This window comes from Vulpes lagopus, chromosome 2 (assembly GCF_018345385.1).
Source record: "Vulpes lagopus strain Blue_001 chromosome 2, ASM1834538v1, whole genome shotgun sequence".
Lineage (NCBI taxonomy): Eukaryota > Metazoa > Chordata > Mammalia > Carnivora > Canidae > Vulpes > Vulpes lagopus.
This window is the reverse complement of record NC_054825.1, coordinates 53675294-53703268: the sequence shown is the minus strand read 5'-3', so window position 1 is coordinate 53703268 and position 27975 is coordinate 53675294. Positions and strand designations below refer to the sequence as shown.

General features: G+C 43.9%; 1 protein-coding gene and 1 long non-coding RNA gene across 6 annotated transcripts in view; one reads left to right on the top strand and one right to left on the bottom strand.

The window, feature by feature from the left end:
• The window catches only part of LOC121481786, a 98519-nt gene extending 79522 nt beyond the window's left edge, over nt 1–18997 (bottom strand). Inside the window, exon 1 of the long non-coding RNA XR_005985413.1 lies at nt 16060–18997. This is a non-coding gene — a long non-coding RNA (uncharacterized LOC121481786). The remainder of the gene's footprint in view (nt 1–16059) is intronic.
• Nucleotides 18998–19137: 140 nt separating this feature from the next.
• USP3 (ubiquitin specific peptidase 3) overlaps nt 19138–27975 on the top strand; it is a 110891-nt gene continuing 102053 nt past the window's right edge. The window contains exon 1 of one of the 5 annotated variants that reach the window (XM_041739258.1): nt 19138–19566. In XM_041739258.1, the coding sequence (XP_041595192.1) occupies nt 19476–19566 (91 nt within the window). In that variant the 5' untranslated portion in view covers nt 19138–19475. The other 4 variants (XM_041739259.1, XM_041739262.1, XM_041739261.1 and 1 more) reach the window with 4 other exon arrangements.

Sequence of the window (27975 nt, the reverse complement as noted above, 5' to 3'; positions counted from 1 at the left end):
GTAGGGAAGTAGACTCAAGATTCCTATGAATGGAATTGTTTTCCAAAGGGCTCCCAGTGCCACCATCCACATCCTCCACCCCACCCCCAACACATGTGTTCTGTACAATGTACTCTTTCAGATTATAGGTGCAGGTGGTAGCATTCCAGTGGCTGGAGATTAAAGGAGAAGCAAGGGATATGTACCTGTTGTATGTGTCCTTTAAACACACTTATGTTATAGTTATGAGTACAGTGATACCTCCTGTCCAAAGGCTCTTACCCAGCAAACTTACTGGCCTTGAATGTAGATTTTCCACATAGTAGTACTTTAATATTGTTTTGAGATCTCAAATATCAAATTTTTTCCCAAAAAATTTTCCCATTTTGTATTGTCTCTGTGTTACCTGTGTCACCTCCCTTCCACGCACACCTCCCTAGCTTAACTTCTGAAGAACAGGCAGCCAGATATCTACCCACCAGGCAGGAGACTGGGGGCCCCAGGGGAAAAAGACTTAAGAGATTGACAGTTGAAGGTCACCTAAATAAACAGTGGGATCTCTGCCTAGCTATCCTGCCTGAAGCCTTTTTATCAACAACCCTATTCTCTCTCTCTCCTAATCGCTCTCTCTCTCTCTCTCTCTCTCTCTCACACACACATTTTCCAATCTGCTTTTTGATGATCCACTCCTAAATAAGTATAAATAAGCAAAAATCATATAATTAAGAAGCCTCCTAAAGCAGCTAAAACAAAGCAATGTACTCAGAAGAGAAAATAGGAACAGACAGAAAAGAGGAGGAAAAAAATATTCATTCTATTCTATATCCACTCATTCATTTATCTTCAAGAATAGAAGAGAAAATAATGTATCTCTGAGACAAAAAAGGAACATTTGGAAAGCATAAAGCATGCTTGGACTTAAAAAGATGATAGCAGAAGTGACAACTTGGTAAAAGAGTCAGTTGCAAAATAGAATTTTAAAAATCTCCAAGAAAAAGTAAACAAAAGAACTCTCATGACTTTTGGTTTAAATCAGACATGTAAGATGTATTTGCTTTATCAACCAAAAATTATTCAGGAAGCCTTGGTTTAGGAAATCAAGTTTTCAATATTTCCTGTTGAATCAATGTCTAGCTTCTTAGACATAAAAGGACTCCACCCTCCTTATCTTGTGTTTTGACTTCTAAGAGTTACTTCAAATGCAGAGGCTTTTGTCTGGATGATTCCACAAAATCAAATGCTGATTTAGGGTTAATAAATAAAGTGTTACTGATTGAGAAATAGACAGATAAGCAAGTAGAAAAAAACGGCCAGAAATAGACCCAAGTATATATATGAATGTAACACTTAATAAAATTGGCTTTTTTTTTTTTAAAGATTTTATTTATTTATTCATGAAAGACACAGAGAGAGAGAGGCAGAGACACAGGCAGAGGGAGAAGCAGGCTCCATGCAGGGAGCCCGATGCAGGACTCAGGATTACACCCTGGGCCGAAGGCAGGTGCTAAACTGCTGAGCCACCCAGGGATCCCCTAAAACTGTCATTTTAAAGGAGAAAGGAAGGGCTATTCAAGTGTGTGGGTATCCAGACAATTGACTACACTCCATTTTCTATTTGGGAAAACTATTTGAATTATATTACTACTTCACTCCTTACTCCAAAATAAATTCCAGATGAATAAAAACTCAGTGTAAACCATGAAGCCATAAATGTATAAGAAGAAAACATAAGTGAATATGTTTATAATCTTGGAATTAAGGCATGCCATGAAATATAGAAACTGGAAAGGCAAACATTGAGAAGTTTGAATATATAAAATTTTTAAATTTCTGAACAAGAATAAACATATAAACAGGTAAAAACAAATAAAACCTAATAAAATCATTACAACATATGTAATAGATAATTGGCTAGTTTCCTTATACAAAGAGTTCTTACAAATGAATAAAGAAAAAATCACCCAAGTGTATCAGTCAAGATCCAGTCAGGAAAACAGAAACCATGCTAAGTAACTCAAACAGGGAAAATTAATGCATCTGGTTACACAGATGCTGGAGGGTTAAAAGACAATTGAGTAATACACTTGGAATTCATATCATACACAGGGAGCTAATAGTGTTAATTTATAAAGAGCGCCTGAAACCAAAAAGAAAGACCAAAACTCCACATTAGGCAAAGTCGAAGAAAAGAAAATTCACAGATATGAAAATACAAATGGGTCTTAAATACATGAAAAGGCACTCAATCTCATTCATAAGAAAATAAATAAAAATTATAAATAATATATTTTTCATTTATCACTTTGGAAAGATCAAAAGCCATTAAAAAATAGTACTGACTTAGAGCCATCCAAAATAATTTAAGCAGGAAAACATGTTGCAGAATGGTGTAACCATTTGATGCACAAAAAGAGAGAAAGAATATATATTTATATTATATATACAAAATATAATATAAACATTATATAAATAAATAATGCAGACAGGACGCCTGGGTGGCTGACTCTTGATCTCAGCCCAGGTTTGTTCGTGTTTTTTTCCAAAGATTTTTATTTATTTATTCATGAGAGACACAGAGAGAGGGAGAAGCAGTCTCCATGCAGGGAGCTCGATGTGGGACTCGATCCTGGGACCATGGGATCACACCCTGTGCTGAAGGCAGATGCTCAACCGCTGAGCCACCGAGGCATCCCTGTTTGTTTTTTTAATACTTTATTTATTTGAGAGAGAGAGAGAGAGAGAGAGCATGATGAGGGGGTGGGGCAGAGGGAGAAGGAGCCCTGACATTGGGCTCCATCCCAGGACCTCAGGGATCATGACCTGAGCCAGAGGCAGACAACTAAGGGACTGAGCCACCCAGGTGTCCTTCAGTTCAGGTCTTGATCTTAAGGTTGTGAATTCAAGCCCTGCATTGTGCTCCATACTGGATATAGAGCCCACTTATAAAAAAGAAAGGCAGGGGGGTTGCTGGGTAGCTCAGTCAGTTACGCATTTGACTCTTGGTTTTGGCTCAGGTTATGATCTCAGGATTGTGAGATCAAGCCCTACCTTGGGCTCTGAGCTAAGCATGAGTCTGCTTGACATTCTTTCCCTCTCCTTCCTCCTCTCCCCCTGCTCATGCCCCCTCAAAATAAACAAATCCATATATATACACACACACACACACACACACACACACACACACACACACACATATATACATACAATAATAATCTCTGGAAAGATAAGGAAGAGTGCTAATAGTTGTTTTTGTCTTCAGGAAGGGAACCTAAATAAACCTTATGTGTTTGTATTATGGCAAAATACACGTTAAATTTATTGTTCTACCTATTTTAAATTGTACAAGTCAGTGGCATTTAGTACATTCACAATGTACATTCACAATGCTGTACAACTATCACCACTATCTAGTTCCAGAGCATATTTATCCCCCAAAAAGAGATCCCATACTCATTAGTCACTTGCCATTCCACCTTCCCCCAGACCCTGGCAACCACTAACTTGCAAATAGGAAATCTCTATGGATGTGCCTCTTCCAGATATTTCATATAAATAGAATGATACAATATGTGGCCTTTTGTATCTGACTTCTTTCAGTTAGCATATTTTCAAGGTAATCCAAGTAGTAGCATGTATCTGTACTTCATTTCCTTTTATGGTTGAATAATATTCCATTGTATGGATAAACCACATTTTATTTATCTTTAGTCAGTGGATGACATTTGGGTTGTTTACACTTTTTGGCTATTGTAAATAGTGCTGCTTTAAATATTTGCATAAAAGTTTTTGTTTGGACACCTGTTTTCAGTTTAGGGGAATATATACTGAGGAATGGAATTGCTGGGACATATGGTCATTACTGAAAAATACCCTGACTTTTGAATGTTATCCCCTATGCATATGTTACTCACCCAAAAGCAGAATATTGCAATAAAAATAAGTAGAGACAAATATTTTGTTTTCTAATCACAGTTCGGCAGCCCTGCAAAATCGGCACTGGATCAATAAGTGGCCTCACAAAGCCTAAAAGAAACCGAAGTGTAGGAAGTAAAATATAATCCAATTTTAAAACATGACTCATAGAACCAGTAGGTCTTCAGGCTACAAATGCTCCCTGTCATTAAATGTTCCAGTAGCATTGCCCTGGTGAGCGTGGGAAGGCATGTGAGAATGTTTTCTAAATCCATTTTTTTTTTTTTTTTAAGTTAAAGCGGTAATTAAAGTTGACTGGGACCTTGTGATTACGTTGGTTCGTCTGTTAGTTGCGTGAACTCTCTGGGGAAGCCCTGGCTCCCTCCACACCACCGATGTCCTCTAGGGGGCGATCCCAGGAGAGGCCCAGGTCCCTGGTGGTGCTCAGCGGCACAGGCCGCCCGCAGAATTCGTCCAGCAGAGCTTTTGCAAAGGCAAGAAGAGGTAACGCTGTGACAAAGTGCGGGAAGGACACTTTGAAAAGATATTTCTCCGGCCCTTTATTTTTATAAACAGGGAGACTGAGACCCAGAATGGTTGCTAATGGTCACGCAGACTCTAAACACCAAGTCTGGAAAGCCCTGCTGTGCAGCATTGCCAAGTGTGAGGAAAGTGGCTTTTCAAGTCGGTTAGAACTGGTTCAAATCCCTCCTCCTAGTCCCCTCTAGTCCAGCTCTAGTCCCTCTTCATCCACTTTTCACCACTTACTTAAATGTGTGACCTAGGGCCAGTTACTTAACCTTCTTGAGCCTTTTTCACTATCTGTATGGTAGGAATAATAACACCTAGGTAATGTTGAGGAAAGGAAGAAATGATATCATGTACCTTTGGTACCTTCCCTATGCTTGGTGCATTGTTGGTTCTCAATAAGTATCTGCCCTGTGAATGATTATGTCCCTCCTCTAGCCCTCAAAAAAGCAATGGTTGCATTGCTGGAATAAATCTTTACTGCTGATATTTTGGGTAGTATCTTATGGGCTTTCTCATATTTAGAAAGCAGACCCTGGGAGGGGAAAAAAGGAGAGTTTGAGGTGGTGGCACCAGATCAGTTAGGGGTGAAAAGCTACTTAATGCAGTGGGAGCAGCCTGGGTTACTATCTTGCTCTGCTGCCAACACCTGGGAGTCTGCATTTCTGTCAATCAGAGGTCCTTAGAGCTCTCAGGTCCTGACATTCTCTGCCAGAAAAGTGGGATCCCTAGTGAGGTAGATGGAGTCACATCCTTCTTGGCCCAGTTCCTGCCTCCCCTCCGCCAGTAATTTGACAAAAGGACCAGTCTGGCTGTATCAAGTAATACTAATCAAAGCATTTTATGAGAAGTGCTGTTTATGCCCAGCTACACAACGATCACGCATATCATCAAACACACCAGAATAATGTGGTGATAAATTTCATTTTGGTTGCATTATGAAATTGACATCATGTTGTCTCAAGTCTTCATAATTTATATACCACAAAATGTTTTTAAAAATTAGGTAGTAAGTTGTAATTCTCACAATTCTTTTTTGAGGGTGGAGGAGAGGAAGCAGGGCAGGGATGGGATTAAAATATACTTTTTTTCACTATTAAAAAATATTGATGCAGTACACAAAATGCAGAAAACAGAGAAAAGAAAATCTCCCATATCTACATCAGTCTGTGGCTGTTAATGTTTTTCAGTGGGTTTTAAAAACATTTTTAAAATGTACTTTTTACAAAGTTATAGTCATGGTAACATTTCTGATTTAAAAAACTTGGCCTTCTCAGTGCCTCCCAAAGATATTCATTCACTTATCAAGCATTTCCAAATGCCTACTCTGTGCCTGGCACTGGAGTACAAAAATGAATTAGATAGGGTCCTTGCTAGGATATTGTTCCTTCTCCTGTCAGGGTATTTTTAGCTTGTTTATATATCTGCTAAATGGTTCTATTCATGGGGGTGGTGGGGGACTCTCCAAAGGAGAGGTCGCTGATGGATTAAAGGCAGGGTAGGGGAATGTGTCTGGTGACAGCAAGGAACAGCAAAGAGCCTGGTGTAGCCAGAGAAATAGGTGCTCCAGTCAGTACTTGCAGAGTGAATGACATCCCAGAATGCACTGCATACACTTTAGTTTAGTCCTTATAGTTCAAAGTGGCTCTCAAATTGCATCTCCTTCTGCCTCCTTTAGCCCAGGTTTTAAAAAATGTTATCCGTGCAGATGTTATCCTCTTCGATTCAAAACCAGTTTTTAAAGATCTCATTCCTCCCACAGTCTTCTATCCATGCTTTCCACTTAACTGAGAATTTGTCCATGATTTGGTGTTTTCCTCTTCTGGGCCACTTACATGTGTCTCTTCTTGGTCTGATCTCCCCAGTGTCTAGAACTGTACCTTGGTTTAATTAAATGTTCAATTAAAGATCTCCTTTTTTTAAAAAAGATTTTTATTTATTTATTCATGAAAGAGAGAGAGAGAGAGAGAAGTAGGCTCTATGCAGGGAGCCTGATGCAGGACTCGATCCTGGGACTCGATCTCCAGGATCACGCCCTGGGCTGAAGGCAGGCGCTAAACCGCTGAGCCACCCAGGGATCCCTGATTAAAGATCTCTTGAATGAGTGAATGAATTTCCCCTTGTGAGTTCCATCAATCCTTCAGACATCCCCCCTTCCTTCCTTTAGCCTTTCCATCTGTCTTACCCATGCCAGTTTCATTTAATTGTGGGTTGCTTTTTGTTTTTTGAGCCCACATTAGTTCCTGTCAGTTTTTCATTCACTCTGTTCCTTTCCCTGGGAGAGGTGCCAGGTGCTACCTCCCAGGGGTGTCTCATTACACACCAGCCTTCTTTGGACTTTAAGAGACTGGAGATGTTTTAAGCAAGGAGGGAGAGAATGCCTGCCTGCCTGCCTGCCTGTCTACCCAGCACTCAAAAGAGCAGACTGATCAGGCCAAAACTCTCAGGCCTTGGACCTTCCCCAACTTCAGCCCAAGATTCCATCTGATTGTAAATCTAGGCACCATCAGCACATCACCCTATAGGAATGAGAAGCTACAAGTCAAGCAAGAAGTAAATAGGGGTTCCAATTTGAGATTAGAACAAGATTCACACTTTCTAGTCAAATCCGGATTTTCAACCATGTGGTGACACCTTCATCATACCACACCAAATGCCTTTATGGGGCTACGATAGAGAAAAGGGATAAAGACCCTGGACTAAGGGTGAGGAGATCTGGGTTCTCCTTCTGGTGATTTGATAACCTACACATTGTGAACAGGCTTGGACTCTTTAGGTCTTGGTTTCCTCACTCATCTGTAAAAGGGTGGGTTGGATTAGATGATATCCAAAAGCCATTCAAGTGCCAAGATCCCAGTCCAAGATCCTAACTCCAAAGGAAAGGCTGCTGTGTGGCATTCAAATCCTCCTGCAATGAGTATTTTGCAAACCAGTGTTGCACCCCCCCCCCCCATCACGGGGACCTAGATTTCAGACAGGCTGGTGGAGACGGTGCACAGAAGGAAGTAGATCAGCTTATTTGAGGGAACTCAGCACTGAGAAAAGCTGATGGCCCTGCCCAAATTCTCAGGAGACTGACATGCATCAGAAAGCCCACCTAATGTGTACTGAAAACCACAACTGCCAGACAGAGGATATTGCTGTGTCCCCACCCAACCCTTCCCACCCTACACTATACCCTGTTCCCTATCACGCTTTCCAGGATACTGTTCCTGAAAACCAGGGTGAGATCAAAAGGCTGTTTGGTAAGTGTGTCTCCATGATAGGTGGGGCTCCCTGGACCCCAGAGTCTTGCCCTTCTGGGCCTTTGTTCCCCACCCCCAGTGCCAGAGACGCACTTACTAAGTTCCTTTGAAAATGCTCTTTCTCCATGTTGTAAGTTGTCATTCCTATTCTCCAGTTACCCAGGCTCACATGAATATGGGGACAACTTTGAGAAGAGTCTCTTGTAGGTGCTCAGTATCATAAATCAAACTGGGCTGATTTCCTGGACAGTGTCTGATCTCTTTAATTTGCAAAGGTGTAGCTGCCAGTTTCGGGCCACTTCCCTTTCCTCTGAATCCTTCAGTCTTTGCCATCCCCTCTGTGCCCAAACTTAGGTTGCAAGGAAGTTACCAATGCAAATATTCTAGTAGCCTTCTCCTCAGAAATCCACTCCAGGGAGTCCACGCGAAAGGAGGGCTGCAGAAGTGTACAGAGGATGAAGTTGATGACTCGTGTTTATTAGGAACCTACTTTATGAATGGCAAGAGTTACATGTTCCACATGCATTATCTTCATCATTCCTCATCATCCAGAGGAGTAGTCATTATTAAAACCCCTATTTGATAGCTTTAGTCCTATGCCTATGAGGTTCACAGAAAGTAGGTCCAAGGTCACATGGTTATGAAGAGGTAGAGGAGCATTCAAACTCAGTTCTGTCTGTTGCCATATCCAGAGCTCTATCCACCAAGTTGCTGTACTCAAGGGCCAAACATTTATTGAGAGTCTATTGTATGTAAAACCTTGGGGCCATGATACATGTGCAAATGAATGAGGAATGGGTTGCTCTTGCATTCCAGGGATGCAATTTCTAACTGTGAGATGGTGTGAACATGAAGAATTCTATTCCAAAGCAGACTGAAATAAGTGCTATCTCAGTGTCCATGGGAACTGGATGAAGGAGAAAGATCAATTCACACTGTATGTGTGCAAGAGGGTGGGGCAGGGGATGGGAGAGGTGAAAAGAGTGAGGGGTGGAGGAGAAGAGAAAGGGAGGAAAGAGAGAAAAAATATGAATAAAATGGGTACAGGCAAGAATTTTTCTAGAAGACAGGGTTTGTGTTGTGCCTTCGTAGACCTCTCACAGGCTGGAGTGAAATGAGCAGAGGAGACACAGTTTGAGCGAGAAGCCAGGGTGAGAGCACTCAGGATCTCAGCAGCAATCCGGCCTGCCCATGCAGGGTGTGGAGAGAAACAAGGCTAGCAGGAGGGTCAGTGGCAAGTGTAGAGGAGCTTGATGTCAGGGAAGGGTCTAGCTTGCTTCTGGGAGCAGTGAGGAGCTTCTGATAGAGCATTGGCAGGAAGACATGACCAGAGTTTGCAGTGAGAACTGGCGGTGGGAGGCAGAGGTGAGGTCTCTATGGTTCCTTCTTTGGCTACCACCTGCTGCTAGGTTGGGCACTCAGCTGGGGGGACATAAAGAGGAGGATTGCTTCCAGCAGTGGGAGCGCCCTATCTTAGCACAGGCTGAACATAAGGCCCTCAAGGCCTGTTGGAGAGACTCACAGGAGGAGGTGACTGTATGAAACTTGAAGAGTCCTGAGGTAGTAGGAGATAGTGGACAGGGGCAGAGGGAATGGGAAAGGAAATGGATTTTGGGACATGGTGAGGAAATCTTTTCAACTCAGCCAAAGCAAAATAATGACCCTCATCCCTTAAAATTCAAGCTCATACCTAACTTTGAACATTTTTTTAAAGGAAGAACAGATGAATTTTCCTCCTGAGTACAATAAAAAAAACTCCATGAAATTAAGAACCCAATTGCCTGGGTGTTCAATTATCTGATTGAATTATAAGAAAACGAGGTAAATGACTACAGACAAGTTAATATCAGGATGTCAATCATAAAAACACCTACTATGGATACCACAAGCAGAATCAGCAATGCAAGCGGATGACTCAGCCTGGGACCCATTTGAAGGGTGTGGGGGAAGCAACCCCACCTAAAAGTTTGCTCCGCCCTATTAATGTTTCTAGAGGCCTTTCATTCTGAAGAATTTCTGGTGTCCTCCTCCATAATGTATAAAAGGGACAAATTACACATGTGCTACAATTTACCATTCTCTGATTGCAAAATTCTTAACTTCGTTAGAACTTATTGTGTGTGTGTGTGTGCGTGTGTGTATACCTTCTTTCCACCTGCTTCGCTGATTCCTTAACCAGCACTGTCCTCACTAGCCTGTCACCATATCCAACAGCCAACTATTATGAAGACATTTGAGGGGGAGGTCCTTGAAAATGTTTACTTTTTTTTTTTAAGATTTTATTTATTTATTCACAAGAGACACAGAGAGAGGCAGAGACACAGGTAGAGGGAGAAACAGGCTCCCCGCAGGAAGCCTGACTCAGACTCAATCCCGAGCCTCCAGGATCAGGCCTTGGGCTGAAGGCGGTGCTAAACCACTGAGCCACTCGGGCTGCCCTAAAATGTTTACATTTTTAAGAGTTCTCTATTGAAAAGGAGAAGATGTAACATATCAAGGCAGCAGTGTGAAAGTGGGAAGAGCCTGGCTGTGAGACTCTAAGCAATTTTCTGAGTCTCTCTGGGCCTGTTTCCTCATCTGTATATTGAGGAAGAAGAGAAGAATAGTAGTATCCCTCAGGGTTGTCCTGAGGGTGAAATGAATACACACACACACACACACACACACACACACACACACAGAAAGCATTCAGAAGGGTATCTGGCTTGTAGTGAGACTCCGAAAGTGTTGATACATTATCACATTCACCTTCACAATAGCCCAACAGAGGATCACTGTTTCCATGTAGTTAGATGAAGCTCAGAGTGAGGCTCAGAGAAGGTAGGTAACCTGTCCTAGGATACACAGCAGGGAAGTAGTAGGATTAGCTTGGGAGTCAAAGCCAAGTAGATTTGACTCTAAAGACCCTGGGACACCTGGGTGGCTCAGTGGTTGAGCAACTGCCTTTGGCTCAGGTCTTGATCCCAGGGTCTCAGGATTGAGTCCTGCATCTGGCTCCTTTCAGGGAGCCTGCTTCTTTCCCTGCCCGTGTCTCTGCCTCTTTCTGTTTCTCTCTGTGTGTGTGTGTATCATGAATTAAAAAACAAAACAAAACAGAAGGCCCAGCCAGCTCTCCCTTCTTGCAGTGCACATTTCTCTGGGTGGGGAAATCACATTAGCCTTACATTTTTTTTTCTTTAAACATATTCACCTTTTTGATAACTAGTAGTATAAAACTCGAAAAAAAAAAAGGGGTGTACAGTGAAAAATGAATTGCCCTCCCTCCTCCCTCTTCTCCCACCCAACCTCCCTCTCCAGAGCCAACAGCTGTTACCTATTTCTTGAATGTCCTTCCAGAGTAAGCTTTAGACTGAGCTTCTCACTGCTTAACACACACTCATTTACCAGAGTGATGTAATTCCCTGAGTGCCTCATAGATGCCAGGGACTTTATTCAGGGCTACTGCTGCCTTCAGAGGGCTCACTGGCTTGAGTGTAGAAGCTATTGGTAGAAGAACCTGCTATACCGACTGCTGTCTCTAGCATTTTTCCCCAGTAGAACCAACATCCTGAGCATAGGAACCAAACAAAGTGCACAAAAAAACCTCCTCTCCAATGTGGCTTTACACAGACTCCAGCAAGTGAGGAGCTCTGTGGCATCAGGGTCCAGTGGACTCTGCAGGGTGCTGGACAAACATGACACCTCTCAGGGAGCCGTTTCCTCCTCTGTGAAACTAATGACCTTTCCAGCTCTCTAATCATGTTGCCCAAAAGGGTTCTTAAGAAGGGTAATTTTTTGTGAAGCCTTGCTGCTTCTGGTCTCTATTTCCAGCCTGAAAGCACCAGCCACTCCACAGACAACTGAGAATGGCCAAGAGGGCTCTAACGCCTTTCCCCCTACTTTCTCATCATTGTTCTTCAGATGATAATAATGTTAAATACATTTTTTCCCATGCTTCTGCCAATTTATAACCAGGTCGGCCACAGCAGAGCTTTCTAGACGACGTAATTGTAAAATATGCTTATGACCTTTGATGTGTAATTACATAAATGCAGAAGTTATGGGTGTTGGCGACTTAAGAAAAAAATGGTTCTGAGTGTAACACATGAATCCCTGTTCTCTCTTTCCAAACATTAAATATCTGGCCAAGGGAGACAGAGCGTTGAGTAGGGAAGTCACCATTTTGGAAGCAACTATTATTATTCCTGCTTCATAGACAGAGGCTCCGGAGAAGTCAGGCTGCTGGCCTAAGGGCGTACAGCAGGCCAGTGGTGGAAGCAGAATCCTAGTCTGGCCCCAAAACTTGGCTTCTTTCCAATGCAACTGGTGCCCCGGAAAAAGGCCAAGGACTATGTTCTGAATTTTGAGAAACTCATGTTCTGGTAAGCTGGGTATTCCAATTCTGTAATTGTCAGGTCCGGTTAAGGTTAGGAAAGAAGAGGAGAAAGCAGAGATGGAGGTTCTCCAAGCCTAGGATTCTTTTCTCCATCAAAACTCTACTTCTTAAAGTGTATGAGCCTTCTCCTTTTCAGTGGGTTGTAAGCTCCTCCACACAGTCTCCGGGGTCGTGGTTAGGGTAGGGGGTCCCATCTGAATTCTAATCCCTGCCTCTTTGCTTCTAGGTAGGTATGTACTGTGGTTTTAGTTTGCATTTTCCATGTGACTAATGCAATTCAACATCTTACGGGTGTTTAATAACTGTTAGTGCTCTTCTTTACTCTGTCTTATCACTTATCTTTCTGCATCTTTGCACCCTTATCCCCTTTCCAAGGACCTAGCAAAGTCCAACCCTGAAAGATGCCAGAGTCCTGGGGCCCCGGATTTCTCTGTGTTAGTAGTTCTCTGTTTTGGGGGGTCAGCAGCCCTACACTGTCTTCTGCCTGCTTCCCAGCCTCATCGTTCAGCTTTCCGTCTCCTTCTACATGACTCCCCAGCCAGACTGACAGGTTCAGATCCTCTCTAAGCTTCTGGGTATTTGCAGTCACAGTTCCCACTGCGTTGGACACTATACCCCACTCCCCTCACCACACATTACCTGCTATCAGTCAAGTCTCTGGTCATATGTCACTTCTTCCAGGAAGCCCTGACTGATGCTTCCTCCCACCCCCCACCCACCAGTTTGGGTTAGTTGCCCCTTGTTTGTGGCTAAGCAACATCCTGTACTTCCCCTCCTCCCACTTATCACACTGTGCTGCAATTGCCTGCTTGCTGGTCTGTTTCTCAGCCCCTTCCTCATGCCTTTAAGAATGAGACTTTGTGTATCCCATGAGCCTTGAGCATCACTTTTGTATCCCATGAGCCTTGAGCATTGGTGATATTTATTGAATGGTCTGGCCCAGATCCTTTTTAAAGGACAAAGATCTAACCTTCTGTGCCAACTATACTAGAATCAATGATTTCATGTCACCATTCTCCATCTCCCACATCAATCCTATTTGACAAGGTATCATGAAAATGAACATTTATTGAAGATCTACTGTATGCCAAACACCAAGACAGGTCCTTTATGTGTAAAGCCATTTTTACAATTAGAAGGCTTAAAGCCCCATGTTTAGATAGCACTTTGAAACTCAAAGGCTCTGATGTCCGGTTAGGCAATGAACAAGCATGGGGAAAGGAGTGATACCATAACATTTTCCATCTTGATGGAAAGGAGAACCCCACATAGCATCTGGCTCTGAGTCCCTGCATCTTCAGAGCCTGGTATGTGGCAGGAGCATAGACAAGATTTGTCAAACAAATAAATGAATGGTTGAAAAGAGAACATAGGAAGAACAGACTGGAAGCTGAGGCGACCCACATTTCTTTCCAGATCTGGCCTGATATATTCCCCCCACTTCCTTCAGTGTTAATAAACAAAACTGGACACTGAAGTATTTTTGTCTTGGGGCAGCTGTCCACACTGCCGGCCAAGGCTGATCCTCGCAATTTCTGCTCAGACTGCGTTGACTAAAAATGGCTACACCTAGTCACAAGGGAAGTGGAGAAATTTCTAGTTGTGAACCCAGGAGGAAAAGAAATAGATTTGGGGTGAACAGCTAGCAGTCTCTGCTACAGGATTCAAGAATCATCCTGCCTCTGCCAGTGTTACCGGGTGGCCATGAGCTATCACAGGATCACTGGATGCTCACTCTGGAAAGGCCCTTGGGGGTCATCTAATTCAACTCCTTGAGTTTACAGATGGGAGACTAGGGCCTAGAGACAGAAGCAATTCCTTCACTGTCAGAGTTGTTTGGTGTTAGGGCCACACTGTTGTTGTTTTTTTTTTTTTTTAAGATTTTATTTATTCATTCATGAGAGACACACACAGAGAGAGGCAGAGGCACAGGCAGAGGGAGAAGCAGGCTCCATGCAGGGAGCCCAACATGGGACTCGATCCCAGGACTCCAGGATTACGCCCTGGGCCGAAGGCAGGCACTAAACCACTGAGCCATCCAGGGATCCCAGGCCACACTGTTTTTGTTTAATCATTCAGTGCCTTATCTGCAAAGTGGGTCTGTAAACAAGAAAATCTTCTCATCACCTTCCTAAAAGTGCTGTGAAATTCATATTTTGATAAAGAAAGCATTAAAAGCAATACAAATTAAGATATTGATGACATAATGATTATTACAATGGTACAAAATGATTCTTTAGTTACTCAGAAGGCTCTTTTGTGTCCTGTTGTGCTTAAGAGACCTCATGATTAGGAACATCAGCTACCCCCACATAATACTGCAAAACCCTTTAGCTGACCATGTACATGAGGGGTGAAATTCTAACACTTTTGATAAAAGACCAAGTACTAATTGTGTACATTTGTGCACTTATTTCACCTTCTTTGAGCTTTAGTTCTTTCACCAGTAAAATGAAAATGATAATATCTACCTCGCAGTTTTGTTGTGGGGATTAAAGAAGAAATGAAAACCACTTGATACAGTATTTGGTACCTATTTGGGACCCAATAAACGTTAAGTTTCTGTTATTACATAATTGCAAGTCTTTCTGTGAATACCTAGGGGACCGTTACTCACAATGATTGATATAGTCACTCTCCAAGGGGGACACTTTCAACATTTAGTCGACAAATACGATCTTTTCTTAACATCTACTATTGCTGAACTAGGTGCCTAGTATCCATAGAGAAAAAGAAAAGCATCTGTTCTCAAGGGAGACTGAGCGGTAAACAGAAAGCAACAGTACTGTGTGACAGGCTAATGGGACAGAATGGGTGGTGGGTTTGGGGGTGGGGACTTAGAAGTCCACTTAGGTGAGCGGTGGAGGGCTTCCTTGAGGTTACATGCTTCAGTAGGGAAGGAGTAGGAGCTGGCCAGGTAGAAGAGAAACTGGTGGGGGAGGGCACACAGGTGTGAGGAAGCACGTTTTCTTTAATGAGGAAGCTATTTTTGATACCGCTGAACAGTAAAACAAACAAACAAACAAGCAAATAAATAATAGCTTTAGCAAATGAGAAAGGATAGGTCGACTATGGGTTTTCCTTTTTTTTTTTTTTTTTTTTTAAAGATTTTATTTTATTTCTTCTTGAGAGACACCCAGAGAGAGGCAGAGACATAGGCGGAGGGAGAAGCAGGCTCCCTTTGGACATAGGCCTGATGCAGGACTCATCCCAGAACTCCCGGGATCAGGGCCTGAGCCAAAGGCAGATGATCAACCACTGAGCCACCAGGTGCCCCCGCAGAGGGTTTTGGATTGACTTTAGCTTGCCAGAGATGGGGAGCCACTGAATAATTTTAGGCAGGGAGATAATGCGAAAGGGGTCGCTGGAGAGAAGTGGGAGAATGACACTGCGGGGATTCCTGAGAGCCGGGAGAGCGCAGCCCGGCTAAAGGCCACGCCCCCCCCCCCCCCCCCCCATTCAGTTATCCGAGTAGTTACGGAGGACCTGCCCTGTACCAGGCCGAGTTCCAGGAACTGAAAATCAGGCAATGAACAGGACTGGAAAGGTCTCTGTTCTCATGGAAGAGACTGATAATAGATAAACAAGTAAACAAGCAAGAAAGTATCAGATAAGTGCCTCTTGGAAAATTAAACCAGTGATAAAAGAGTCCCTGGGGCACTGTTCCTCCCCCCACCTCCTTATTCACCAAACCTTTTCTGGGTCTAACTTTGGTTTCCCCCTGGAGGCTTTGCTCCTAGAAAAATCTCTAGGGTAAATAATTAACCCAGCTCTCTGGGTGCTTCCAATAAGCTTTGTCTGCGTGGGGATAGTCAGAGCTAAGTCTTCCCCCGGGCCTGGTCAGTTTGTAATCCTTGCTTCGGGACCCCCCTCTCCGCACCCCCTGTTCTGCTACAAGTCTCAAGTGTAAGGCCAGGGGAAGGTCACAGCAACCTTGAGACCTTTCCTGATCATCGTTCCCATGGCAACGTATGACGTCCCCTCTCGGCAACCCCCCCCCCCTTATATATATGTATATACCTTTTAGAAGAGAAACATTTGCTAGCTTGGTTGAAATCCTGTATTCCTCTCCTCGGAAAGGTGCAAACTTTTAAAACACACCCACGGCTTCTGGCAGGAGCGCCGCCATCCCCGCGCTGGGTCTCGGGGCGGGGCGGGGACTGGTTCCCCGCGGCCGCATTCCCTGGGGCCCCGAGCTGGAGGCTGGCTGGTCACCCCCACGGCTCCCCGTGCCTCAGAGCTCCTCAGCGCCAGAGGGATGCGGGCCAAGAACAAAAAAGCGAACGTTGTTGTTATATGCAGCCGAAGAGATTAGGGACTGAGAAAGCGGATTTCCCAGTGTGCCCCATGGTCTCCACCCCCACCCCCCAACCCGTTTGACACATTTACTCACCGCGAAGGGGTTTTTTTTGTTGTTGTCCAAAAAAAAAAAAAAAAAATTTTTTTTTTTTAGATTATGAAAACTTTCAGAGACACAGGAAAGTTCTCTGTTTTAGGGAAATGTATTGAAAGTCCCGGGAGGGCCTTTCTGATTTTGCCCAGCTTCTCTGGACTGTTCGAAAGTCATAGTTCGCCCTCTGGGGACTTTAGCAGTGAATGATGACTAAATTAGGGGCTCTGCTCAGAGGAGTTTTTAATTCTAGTTGGAAGAAGACACTAATGAAAATCATTTCTTCTTCTTCTTCTTCTTCTTCTTCTTCTTCTTCTTCTTCTTCTTCTTCTTCTTCTTCTTCTTCCTCCTCCTCCTCCTCCTCCTTTTTTTTTTCAATGCAGTTTACACCCTAGGTACTTTCACATTCCTAATACCGTGAACATGATAAACTCAGAATCAAATGGAAATTTAGAGACTACTTGGGGATTAAGAGGGGGAGAAAACACCTGACATACACTCGGCCACTTCCTATACTCCTGCCCCTGGTAGACATTGCTAATCGATCACTCACTCATTCATTATTTCAGACTTATTTGTTGGACATCCTCCAGATTCCACATGTTCCGTCAGGAATACAGCAGGGAAACCACACAGACCTGCTTGCTACCCTTATGGACCTCCAAGGGGGAGAGAGACATTCAATAAATAATTATATGCATGAAGATGTCTTAAAAAGGCAGAGTGTGAGGGCAGAGGAAGGCATCACAGGTCTGGAGGTAACCTGGGGGTGGAGTGGAGTCAGGAAAGGCCTCCTTGAGAAGTGATGCTTAAACTGAGGTCTAGAGAATAAGGAAACTGAGTCTCTCAGAAGGTGGAAAAAGAAGCATCGCATACTGTTTGTGGAAGACGACATGGGTCACCGCATGCTCCATGGCTAAATGAGAGGGTATGGATGCTAAATGGGGGGTAGTAGTCTAGAATGAATCAGAGGTTGGTCGAGCCAGGCCTTGTTAGAAGAAACGGAGAGGGCTGGAAGGTCAGATCGAGCAAAGGTCCGATTTATTGTTTATTCACTCCCTTTCTAGGGTATTATGCCCTCATGGGCTATTAAAAAGAAAAAAAAAGCTATACATTATTGGCTACCTACTAAGTGTTGGCAATTCTCATGAATGCTCACATCTTCCTTGTGAGAAAAGAATTATTTTTCCAGATTTTAAAAAAAGGAGAAGAAAAAGGCTTGGGAGGACCAGAGACATTTGATAAAGTTGGCCATCAAGTAGGCGACAGAGCTAGGATTTGAGCACTTTGCACAACTCCTCACTGTCATAAAATCCCCAGACCGGGCCTTGGGAAGCGACAGAAGAGCTTTAATTCCAAAATATGACGGCGGGGCGGGGGGGGGGGCGGTGTCCGCAGAGATGTCCCAGGTGACTGAACATCCTCGGGCAGAGGAGCGTGCGGAAGCAGCTCGAAGCCGAGTCTCGGCGGAGGGTCTGTAAGTGGGGGAGGGGGCAATGCGAAGGCGTGACGAGTGACCAGGAGGGCGTCCCTGGGGCTCCTCCGGGACTGCGCTGCGGGGAGGTGCCCTGTTCTAACCACTACCCGGCCCGGCCCGGTTAATCATTTCCTGACCTTCCTTCCCCCTTTCTCCCTGCCCGCTGGATTGCCACATCAGCCTCCCCTCCTCCTCCTGCTCGCCTCCGGCCCTCCAGCTCCTTCGCCGGGTTTTACAAGAAGCCCCAACTTTGAGGCAATATTTGTTAGAGCCCCGGACGTCCTCAAGGCCATTCCCCAGAGAGATCTCAGGCTAGCTCGGGTGTAATGCCTGCCCCAGCGGCCCCTTGAGGCTTGCACTTTCCTCTTTTCCGTGAAGAGGTCAAAGAGCCGGGGATCCATTCCCCGCAGGGATCAACCAATCACGAACTCGGTTTCCCTGAGGCCGAAAAGGGTACGGTAACAGCCGCTGGCGGAGCGGTGCGAGGTTTAAATGAGATACTGTGCGTCGCGTGCCTGGCTACCAGACAGTAATGGGTATTTAACAAATGTTAGATCCCTTCCCCTTTTTTGTCACCCGGTAGTTGGGACCTCGCGCTCAGCAAACCCAAGTTACAACTATTTCACTTGAACCTCCACTGGTGAGTGAGGTCTGAAAGTCCAACCACGTGCTCCAGGTAACGCAGATGGGGAGTCACAGAGTCAAGATCTGAACCCAGCTTCGTGGGCGCCGCCGCGGGCCCAGCCACACGGTCCCCAGGTGGCTGGCTTAAAGAACACGTGCTCAGAACCTAGAGCTAGATGAGTGTTGCACCTGTCGCAGGGAGCGTCACACTAAATCCGGACCGCTCTGGGATCCGTGCAAGCCCGCTGGGCCTCCAGGAGCCAGTACCCTAACCTCTCTGAGCTTGTGTCTGCGTGTGTAAAATGGGACCTATCGTGCCTGTCTGCACGAGTGGTTTTTATTTTCTTCTTCACACTTTCTTGAGTGGCTGGATTTTCTACCACCACACCACACGCAGGATCAGCCTCCCCTGAGAGCACTCCCTCCGCCGCGGTAAACGCAGCGGACCTGCCTGGCGTGCGGGGGCTTGGCGCCCCACCCTGACCCGTGCCGGGGCCGGGGAGGGGGCGGTCAGCCGCGGCCGCCCGGCGCTGCAGAGTTGGGAACTCCCTTGCGAACGCAGCCTGATTCTCTGGGCCACCCGCCCGCGCGCGCTGGGACCCCACCCGGCCGGAGGGGGCGGGGGCGGGGCCGGGCCTGGGGGCGGGGCCTGTCCGGGGGCGGGGCGGGGCCGGCCTGGGAAGTCGGAAGCCCTCAGCCTAGGGCTGGCGGTAGAACCCGGATCCCGGAGTTCCACGTTCTTCGGAGCGGGGCTCCCGGAGACGGCGGGTGGGAAAACCCGGCGCCCGGAAGCCTTTGCTTTCTTTGACGCAAGGGCTCGGGACGCAGCCGCCGTCGGCCGAGCGCCCGGCGAGGAGCGACCCCAGACGGAGTCTTCGGAGCCCCTCCGCCCCCACGGCTCCCGGCCCCCGAGCCTCGGCCTTCCTCGCCGTCCTCCTCGTGGCCATGGAGTGTCCGCACCTCAGCTCCAGCGTCTGCATCGCTCCGGACTCAGCCAAGTTCCCCAACGGCTCCCCGTCGTCCTGGTGTTGCAGCGGTGAGTGCGGCCCCGGGGCGGCCCTGCCGCGCACCCGAGGCCCCGGCCTCGCCAGGCCTGCCGTCTAGGGGCCGGGGCGGCCGGCGCGCGGACCCGGGAAGGGACGAGGGCGAGCCGGGCCCGGCGGCCGGGGAGGGGTACGCGGTGAGGCGGGCTCGGGCGGGAGCGGCGGGTGGAGCGGCGGCGGCGGCGGCGGCGGCGGCGGCTCCTTTGTTTCCCGCGGCCCGACGGCCCGGCGGCCGAGGAGAGGCCCAAGAGGGGCGGGAGCCGCGGGGGCCGCGAGCGCGTGGGGGCGGCGGCAGGCGGGGGCCCGGGCCCCGCGCCTCGCCCCCCGCCCCGCCCCGCCCGGCCGGGGGGCTGTGCGCACCCGCCTTGCGGGGTCCGGGGCTGCGGGGGCGGCTGTCGGGCCCCCGCGGCGCGGCGGCACGTGCGGCGGGGCCCGGGGCGCGTCCCCCTTCGGCCGCGCGAGAAAGCGCCGCTCTCCCCGCGCAGCTTTGTCTGGGCTGCGGGGCGCGCCGGGGCCCTTCGCCGCTCCCTCGGCCCCGCTTCCTTTCGGTTCCCTTCGCTTCCCGGCAGGCTCGGGCAACTCGATCCACGCCAGGTGGGAGCCCTCGGCCGGGAGAGGCGCTCGGAGCTCGGGCGGCGGAGGTCGGAGTCTTTCATCAGCCGGGGAGGGTGAAGTTTGGAAACAGGCTGCAGGCGAAAAAGCTCGGGAGGCTGAGCCAGCAGCCGGTGTGGAGGGGCGGCTCGAGTTGCCTTTTCACATCTTGCGGGCTGGCTGGAACTGGGTTAGGATTCCCAAGTTCATGTGCTGTAAAACAGTCACTAGGTTTATGTAATGCTTTCGCGTTACTTCAACATCTCAGCTCCTTGCGTTTGGGCTCTTTGGAAGCCCCGGTGCCCTCTTATTGTCTGCTCTAGCGACTTAGGATCGCACCAGCCACACACTGCTTTGATTACTTCCTGGTAGGGCCCTGGTGCCGCCGCTAGAGTCTTTTGTTTATTAGCTTTGAGATGATCAATGGTAGCTTGGGGGTGCAGTGTAAAATTTGAATTGTGCATTTCAAAAACCTTTAAGTTCATTTGAAGAACTAAAAGGAAGAGGGCAATGGTGCAGCTTAGGTGTGTGACATTTTTCATTGTGGTTTGGAGCTGGGAAGATAGTTTAGAGAATGCCTCACTTAACACTTTTGACAGGTTACTTTTGTAAATGATGTTTAGGTTCTCGGAGAAAAACAGGCAGCGCTACAAAAAAAAAATGTGTATTTCAGGGCAAGGAATAGAAATAACTGCAGTTTCTCGGAGCTCTCAGAGGTTTGGTGCTTTGTTTGACTTTGTGAAGTCAGATTATCATTTTCTGCGTGAAGCTTTTAAAGATTAACTGGTTAATGTGTTTTGCAGTGCGGTATTGCACTTTTTTTTTTTTTAAATGAGGGTGCAGAAACTTGCACAAATTAGCTCTCACTAATTTGTCTTCCACAGTGAATGTTGAGTATGGATAAACAAATAAGGTGTATCAAATTGCTTTACAAACTGGTTGGGGGGGCACATTAGCTATAATTGTAGCTATAGCTATTGTGCCATAACTGTAACTTTTAATGTTTTCCCCCCCAAGAGATTTGAAAAACAAAGGACCAGAGTAAACACTAGGAAGAGGTGTTATCTCATGAGGAATGATGCTCTCTCGCTCATCTGTAGTAAACCTCATGGATACTATGTGGACAGCACACTTCTGGCTTTTTCTAGGTTAAACTCACATCAAATTTAAAGATGGCCTCGCTGGGCACATGCATCTAAAAAAGGAAAAGAGCTTATGCAAGTGGCAGATATCCTGTTGTGAGTCAGTCTTGCCTTTGTCAGTCAAGGAGTCCACTTGACTGTGGGAAAGAGTGCAGAAAATGGAGTATCTCTTGAGGAACTTAAGGTAAACTGGAGCATAACTAAGAGTCTTGGGCTGATAACAAGAACAAACTTAGTATGTCTAGCTGTAAGGATGGGGTGATTTCTCTTCCAGGAGAAGGATGGCATCTTTGCATCTTAAAACAAAGTTTGTCTCTGACAATACTTTACAAGGGTCGCTGATCATGTGTTTGGATTTATGGAACCAATAGAGCTAGTTTTACAACTTTATGTGTTTTATTTTTCCTTCTGTCTGTATTTTGTGAATTGAACCCATTCTTTTTTAAGATTTTATTTATTCACGAGAGACACACAGAGAGAGAGAGAGAGAGAGGCACAGACACAGGCAGAGGGAGAAAGCAGGCTCCATGCAGGGAACCTGACATGGGACTTGATCCTGGATCTCCAGGATCACACCCTAGGCGGAAGGCGGCGCTAAACTGCCGAGCCACCCGGGCTGCCCAGAATTGAACCCATTTCATGTGGGCCTCCCATTATAACCTGTTGGCACCCATTCATTGATATAATCTCTTATTGTATTGAGCTTGATCTTGTTCTTGCCTGCCTGTTTCAGTGATTAAATGATTAGTAAATCAGTGCGTCCTTAACTAGTTCATCATCTTGAAGTGTTATTTATTCTGATATTTATTCTTTTAACACTCTTGAGTTTTTCTCTTTCCTTTTTTTTTTAAGTAGTGGACCAAAAGGGTAGCCAGTGTGTTGAATAATGCTGTGACCGGGTATTGAGTCTGATTACGTTCTTACTAAGGAGGAAAAAAAAAGTCCCTGTTTTGGCACTGGGACAATAAAAGTAATGCCCTTGCCTTGTTTTCTTTGGGAGCTTGCAATTACACCACAGTGAAACAGCCTTAAGGCAGCCAAGCAAATTGCAAAAGGCCAACATCCTAGGTTCTCCTAGCTAGCAATACATCCTTGGACAAGTAGTTCTTTTTCTTTTGAGCATCAGTTTCATTATGTCATCTGTAAAAAAAGGGTAGTACTTCACATTTACTTCACAAGGTTGCTGCTAGGATGAACAAGGTAATTTTTTTGTATGAAAATTTTGGGAAACTCTTGTACACTATGCAAGCAATAGGTGGTATTACAGGCCAGCACATCTTTATAAATAGGACTCCGCATACTTAAATATCTAAAGCCCCTTAAATAGGGCCTAGGACAGACTGGCTTTATGCCGAATTATGCTTTGCAAGGAGGTATATTACTCAACAAGATTAGGGGGTGTAAGAAGTAATTATACTTCAGCATAACTTGAGCTTCTTATCTATGGAAGGCACTGTGTGTTAGGTTATGTAATTAGGTATTGCAGTGGTTCTCAAACTTTTTGTTCTCAGGACCCCTTTATACTTGAAAATTATTGAGAGCTCCACCTTTGTATGGCTTGAATCTATTGATATTCACTGTACTAGAAATTAAAACAAAAATTTAAAATATATTTTATTAAATCATTTACAAATAACAGTAATTACCTGTTAAGACAGATAATGGTATGTAAAATATACTTTTCAAGACAAAAATTTAATGAGAGCGGCATTATTTTACATTTCTACAACTGTTTTTGTTGTCTGGCTTAATAGAAGGCGGCTGCATTTTCATATCTGCTTCTGCATTCAGTCTCTTGAGATATCACACATCGTGTAGTCTCTGGAAAACCACTGCATGCTGGTGAGAGAATGAGGGTAAACAATGAAAGTAACATCTTAATATTATTTATGAAAATAGTTTGACTACACATACCCCCTGATAAGGTTTTGGAAACTCTAAGGGGTGCAGGACGACACTTTGAGAAGCCACTGTGTACAACTGTAGTAACAGTGAAGGACAACTGCTCTAATAAAAAAAAAACTTTAAAGTATTAGAGAACTCCTGAAGGCTAGCAACATTTATATCTTTGGGGAGACTTGCAGATTTTTTTGAAATATATTAGCTGGGAACAGATCCAGTTCTGTTGGGGTCCAGTCATCCCATCCTTTCAAAAGTTACAATCTAATCTAGCTGGTGAGAGACAGGAAGCTAACAGGTTAGAAGGTAAATCCATGTTGTGGTTTAAGGTAAATGTTGAAAATAGCAATTTCCTAATAAGGTAAAAACTGATTTATGTCTAATCTTTGCTAAAGGCATTCTCATTTTAAGTGAAAAAGTTTTAAATAAAAACTAGGACATTCTCTCAAGATCTTTGTTATGTGCACATACCAGATGTTATTTTCAGAAGCTGGAGGCTTGGGGATTTCTTATTTTTGTGGGTAAAAAGACTGAACCAGTGGTAAAATACAGGAGAAAAAAAAACACAAAATTTAAAAAATGATGCCCTAAACACAACTATTTTAATACCTAAAGAAAGCCAAAGAATAAGCATTTAGACCTCAGAGGTTTGGGTAAAATAAAATAGCTATATTGGAGATATTTTAATAGCATAGGCAGGAGAATTTTCCCTGATTAATTCTTCAAAGAGCTGAGGATGCCTCTTTAATTTTCTAGCAAACAGTTGCCCTCACATTACTCTACCCAGGAAAAGTAAGTATAGATGAAGTAAGTGAACTGCAGTTCACTTGGATGGATATTAGAGATAACCCCGCCTTTTTAAAAAAATTTTTAAAAAAATTTTTGAGATCCATTTAGTGAGTTAAGTTGCTGATTATTGATCCTTGCCAGTGATAATAAATTTGTAATTTGTAGTAAAATTTGTGATAAAGGTGAGAAATTACCTTGATCCAATGATGGGTTATTTTGTGACATATTTCTCTCACAACCTTCCATCTAAAGAAGACTCTTGTATGCCCAGTAGATTACATTTTCTAGATAGGATCAGTTATTTGTTCATCCTTAAGTTAAACGCATTTACTGCTTTTTGGTAGCACGGTTTGAAGTATTTATTAGGTGCTTAGCATGTAACAAGACACTCAGTAAATATTTGCTTAATGAATGAAGGAACTTTCTTCCATTTAGTTCTTGGCTGGAATGACCTTAGACTTCATGTTGAAAATAAACACAAAGTGAACTTCCCCCTAAAACACTGTCACCAGTCCCTACTCCCAATATTTTCTTCTGTAAGGTAAATTTTGACTCAATTATGAGCAGATGGCTTTCTGCAGTGTTACCACAATGAAACTGAATTCTTTTGAGTTCTGTGTTTATAGATGGCCAGGTAGACTTTTGGGTAAATGTGGATGGGGCAGTTAAAAATCAGTGGACAGAGGATACTTTTTCATCTTAATTCTGGAAGTTAACATTTGAATTTTATATACTTCTCTGAAGAACTTAAACTCTATTGGTATTATTTGTAAGCTTAGGTCAAATGTAATTGTTTTTCTAGTTTGTCTGGCAGTGCTGCCCCCCCCAACCTTAAATCAGCCTCAGCAAAGTCTCTAAATAATTGGTAGTAGATGTGAAAGACCTGGAATCTAGAATGTGCTGTGTTTGTTTGAAGAGGCTGTAGTATAGGCATTGAGCCTAACGTTTTGCTGTTGTGAAGTTTTGACACATTGATCAGAAGTCATTTTCTAAATAGTATTCTTAGTAGTATACAAAGATTATCCTTTATATCCATAGCAGAAGAAAGGAAGGGGTTGAGGGGAGAATGTGCACTCTTTGTTTTGGTTTCCCATTATTCATTTATTCTCAAAATAATTCCTTCTCATCATTATTTGCTTTTACAGGATTAGCCTTAGGCTTTTATAACATCCTACTTTTTCCTTAATTTATGCAATTCCCTTCTTTACTGGAATTTAATACATTCATTTTTAGATTGTTAAAACTAGATTTAGAAATACTTACATTTTATAGTATTTGTAATTCAGTAAGCAGAATAGTGAGTAATTTAGTTTGAAGCTCAGTGAGCAATTTAAATTCCTGTTTTAAAATTTAATTGAGTCCCTCTTCCATCAGGGAGTAATTTACATGTACGTTTCCTCCTAACTTTGTTTTTTCTTTCTTTTGGAGCTTTTCTCTCTTTCTTGAGCTATTTTGTATATTCTTTCCTTCTTTGAAAAAAAAAATATTTTCCTTTGATTAAGCTGCAGTTCTCCACCAACCTACCTATGGGTTTTATATTCATTCTAGGCCTCAGAATAGAATTGGGTAGGTAGTTTATCAGTGCTTGAAGTGAAAAATGCATACGGTTTAATGTATTTTAGTGTTTCATGTTTATTCATAGCTCCTTTAGACATGAGAGCAACTGCATTCTGGGTGTTTTAATAGAGCTTTCCTGGACAGATGGCTTAGAAGGAAGTACTTAGATTCTCAGCAGGGGCTAGTACTTTTTGGAGGGTATATTTGTCATGGAGCTTACCTTGATTGACAGTGTAGAATGGTGAGAATAGCGTTAATATCAGTAACAGCTTGTTCATCTTACCTAGAATTTTTTTGTGCCAAAACCTCTCAAGATGCTCTGCGATTCATAATAAGTCTGATTTGAGAATATAGGTAAGAGGAGGTATCTTTTAGATTGAAAGGAAATTTACCTAAAACTTGTTTATTGCAATCGTATCCTGGAATCTTTCAGGGTTTCAAATGATCTTTGGCTTAGAAACTTGTATATAGAGATCTCTTAACTGCCGTCAGTCTGCAGATGTTAGTATCTATAGTAATTCCAGATGTTTTCTCATCTATTAGTTTTACTGAGTAGGAGGAGAATGGAGAACAACATAAAATAACTTCAAAGAAGTTTGCTAGCGTTTAATCCTGACTAATTTAATTAACTGCCCATCCTTGTAGTTTTTCCTGTTTTATGGATTGTGAAACTGAGACAAAGATTAAGAGAGTTGCTTAAGATGCTTGGGGGTATTAGAGATAGCCCAAAGCTTAGATTCAAATACCATTCAAACCATACTTTTAGCTTGCCTTTTAAAAAGCGGGGTCTTTATTTTGTCATCCAGTAACTTAGTGCTTAATAATTTAAAGGATTTAAAGTCTTTGGAAGCATACTTAAAATAATTCCTTTGAAGATTTTTGACATGAAATACGTTTTAAATTCCACATTTTGAAAATAACTTATTTTAAAATTCTGTATTTGATTAGCCATTCCTCTCTCTGTTTATTGATTAAAGTGCAGGCAAGTTGGAACAAGATTGGTAATACAGTTGGAAGAAAACTGCTGTTTTTGAATTTCTTAACTTCATTACAGTTCAGATCTAATTTTTTTGTTGGCTGAAATTCATATTACTTTAGTTCAGATATAATAAAGCAGCTTTCTTAACTTAGCCATGGATAAAATGCACTTAGCTTTTGGTTATTTTTTAAATGTGCTTCTGTTTTTGAAGTACCCCTTTTTATTTTTTTATTTTGTTTCTAGGAGAGGAGATTCTTTTTGGAGGTAGTTTTTTTTCGGGGTGGGGGAGGGAGAGAATTCTTAAGAATTTTGCTTTTGCTTCTGGTAGCTCAGAGGTTGTTTGAATCTTTGCTTTTAGGCCAGTGTACTTTGTTGATTCCATTTAGTAATATTCTAAGATTTTCCAATTGTATTTCTTGTAAAAGTTAATCAAGTCTTTAGACTACAAAGTGTAAAACAGATTTCCCTCTCTAAAATACTGAAAAGTATCTATGTATGCTGTTTACAGATGTATAAAATGCAGATGAGCTTAGAAAGGCAATTTTAGATTTTGGAAACTATTGTTGAAATTAAACTTGGACATTGAAAAATTAAGTTTATAGTTGTCTTAGTGTTTGAACTAAGCTTCACGATTAATAAATGCTAGGTGGGAATTGAGAGTTTATTTTTAAAGATTTTTTATTTTGAGAGAGTGCAAGCAAGCACGGAGGGGGAGGGGCAGAAGGAGAGTCTTAAACAGACTCTGTGCTGAGCTGAGCAGGGAGCCCCATGCAGGGCTCGATCTTACCACCCTGAGATCAGGATCTGAGCAGAAAACCCAAGAATGGGTGCTCAACTGAGCTACCCAGGCTCCCTGAGAGTTTATTTATTTATTTTTGTTAAGATTTTATTTATTCATGAGAAACAGAGAGAGAGAGAGAGGCAGAGACACTGGCAGAGGGAAGCAGGCTCCATGTAGGAAGCCTGACCTGGGACTTGATCCGGGGTCTCCAGGATTACGCCCTGGGCCGAAGGCGGTGCTAAACCGCTGAGCCACCCAGGCTGCCTGTGTGAGTTTATTTTTAAGATGAACCAGCTCGTGTTTTTAAAAAGATATAACCAACTGGATGAAGACTTTGTACTCTGCTTTAGGATTAAATAGCTCTATCAGTGGGCTATTTTCCATTTTGAGCAGACATTCAATCCTGATATTTTTTCTTTGTTGTAGTTAGGTTTAAGACAGCCTTGTAGAAATCTGCTTGCCCGTTTATCCTTGACTCACCCTGAAGACTCTTAATTTTATAGACTGTTCTTGTACTATCTCATCACTGGGAAGAGCAGGCTGGTGATTAACTGTCATATTCATTCAGGTTTAACTTAACTGATTATAAGATACTACACTTACTATTTTAGCTTCTTTAAATCTTTGTCCTTACTGACTATGCTCAGGTTTTCTTTTTCAAATA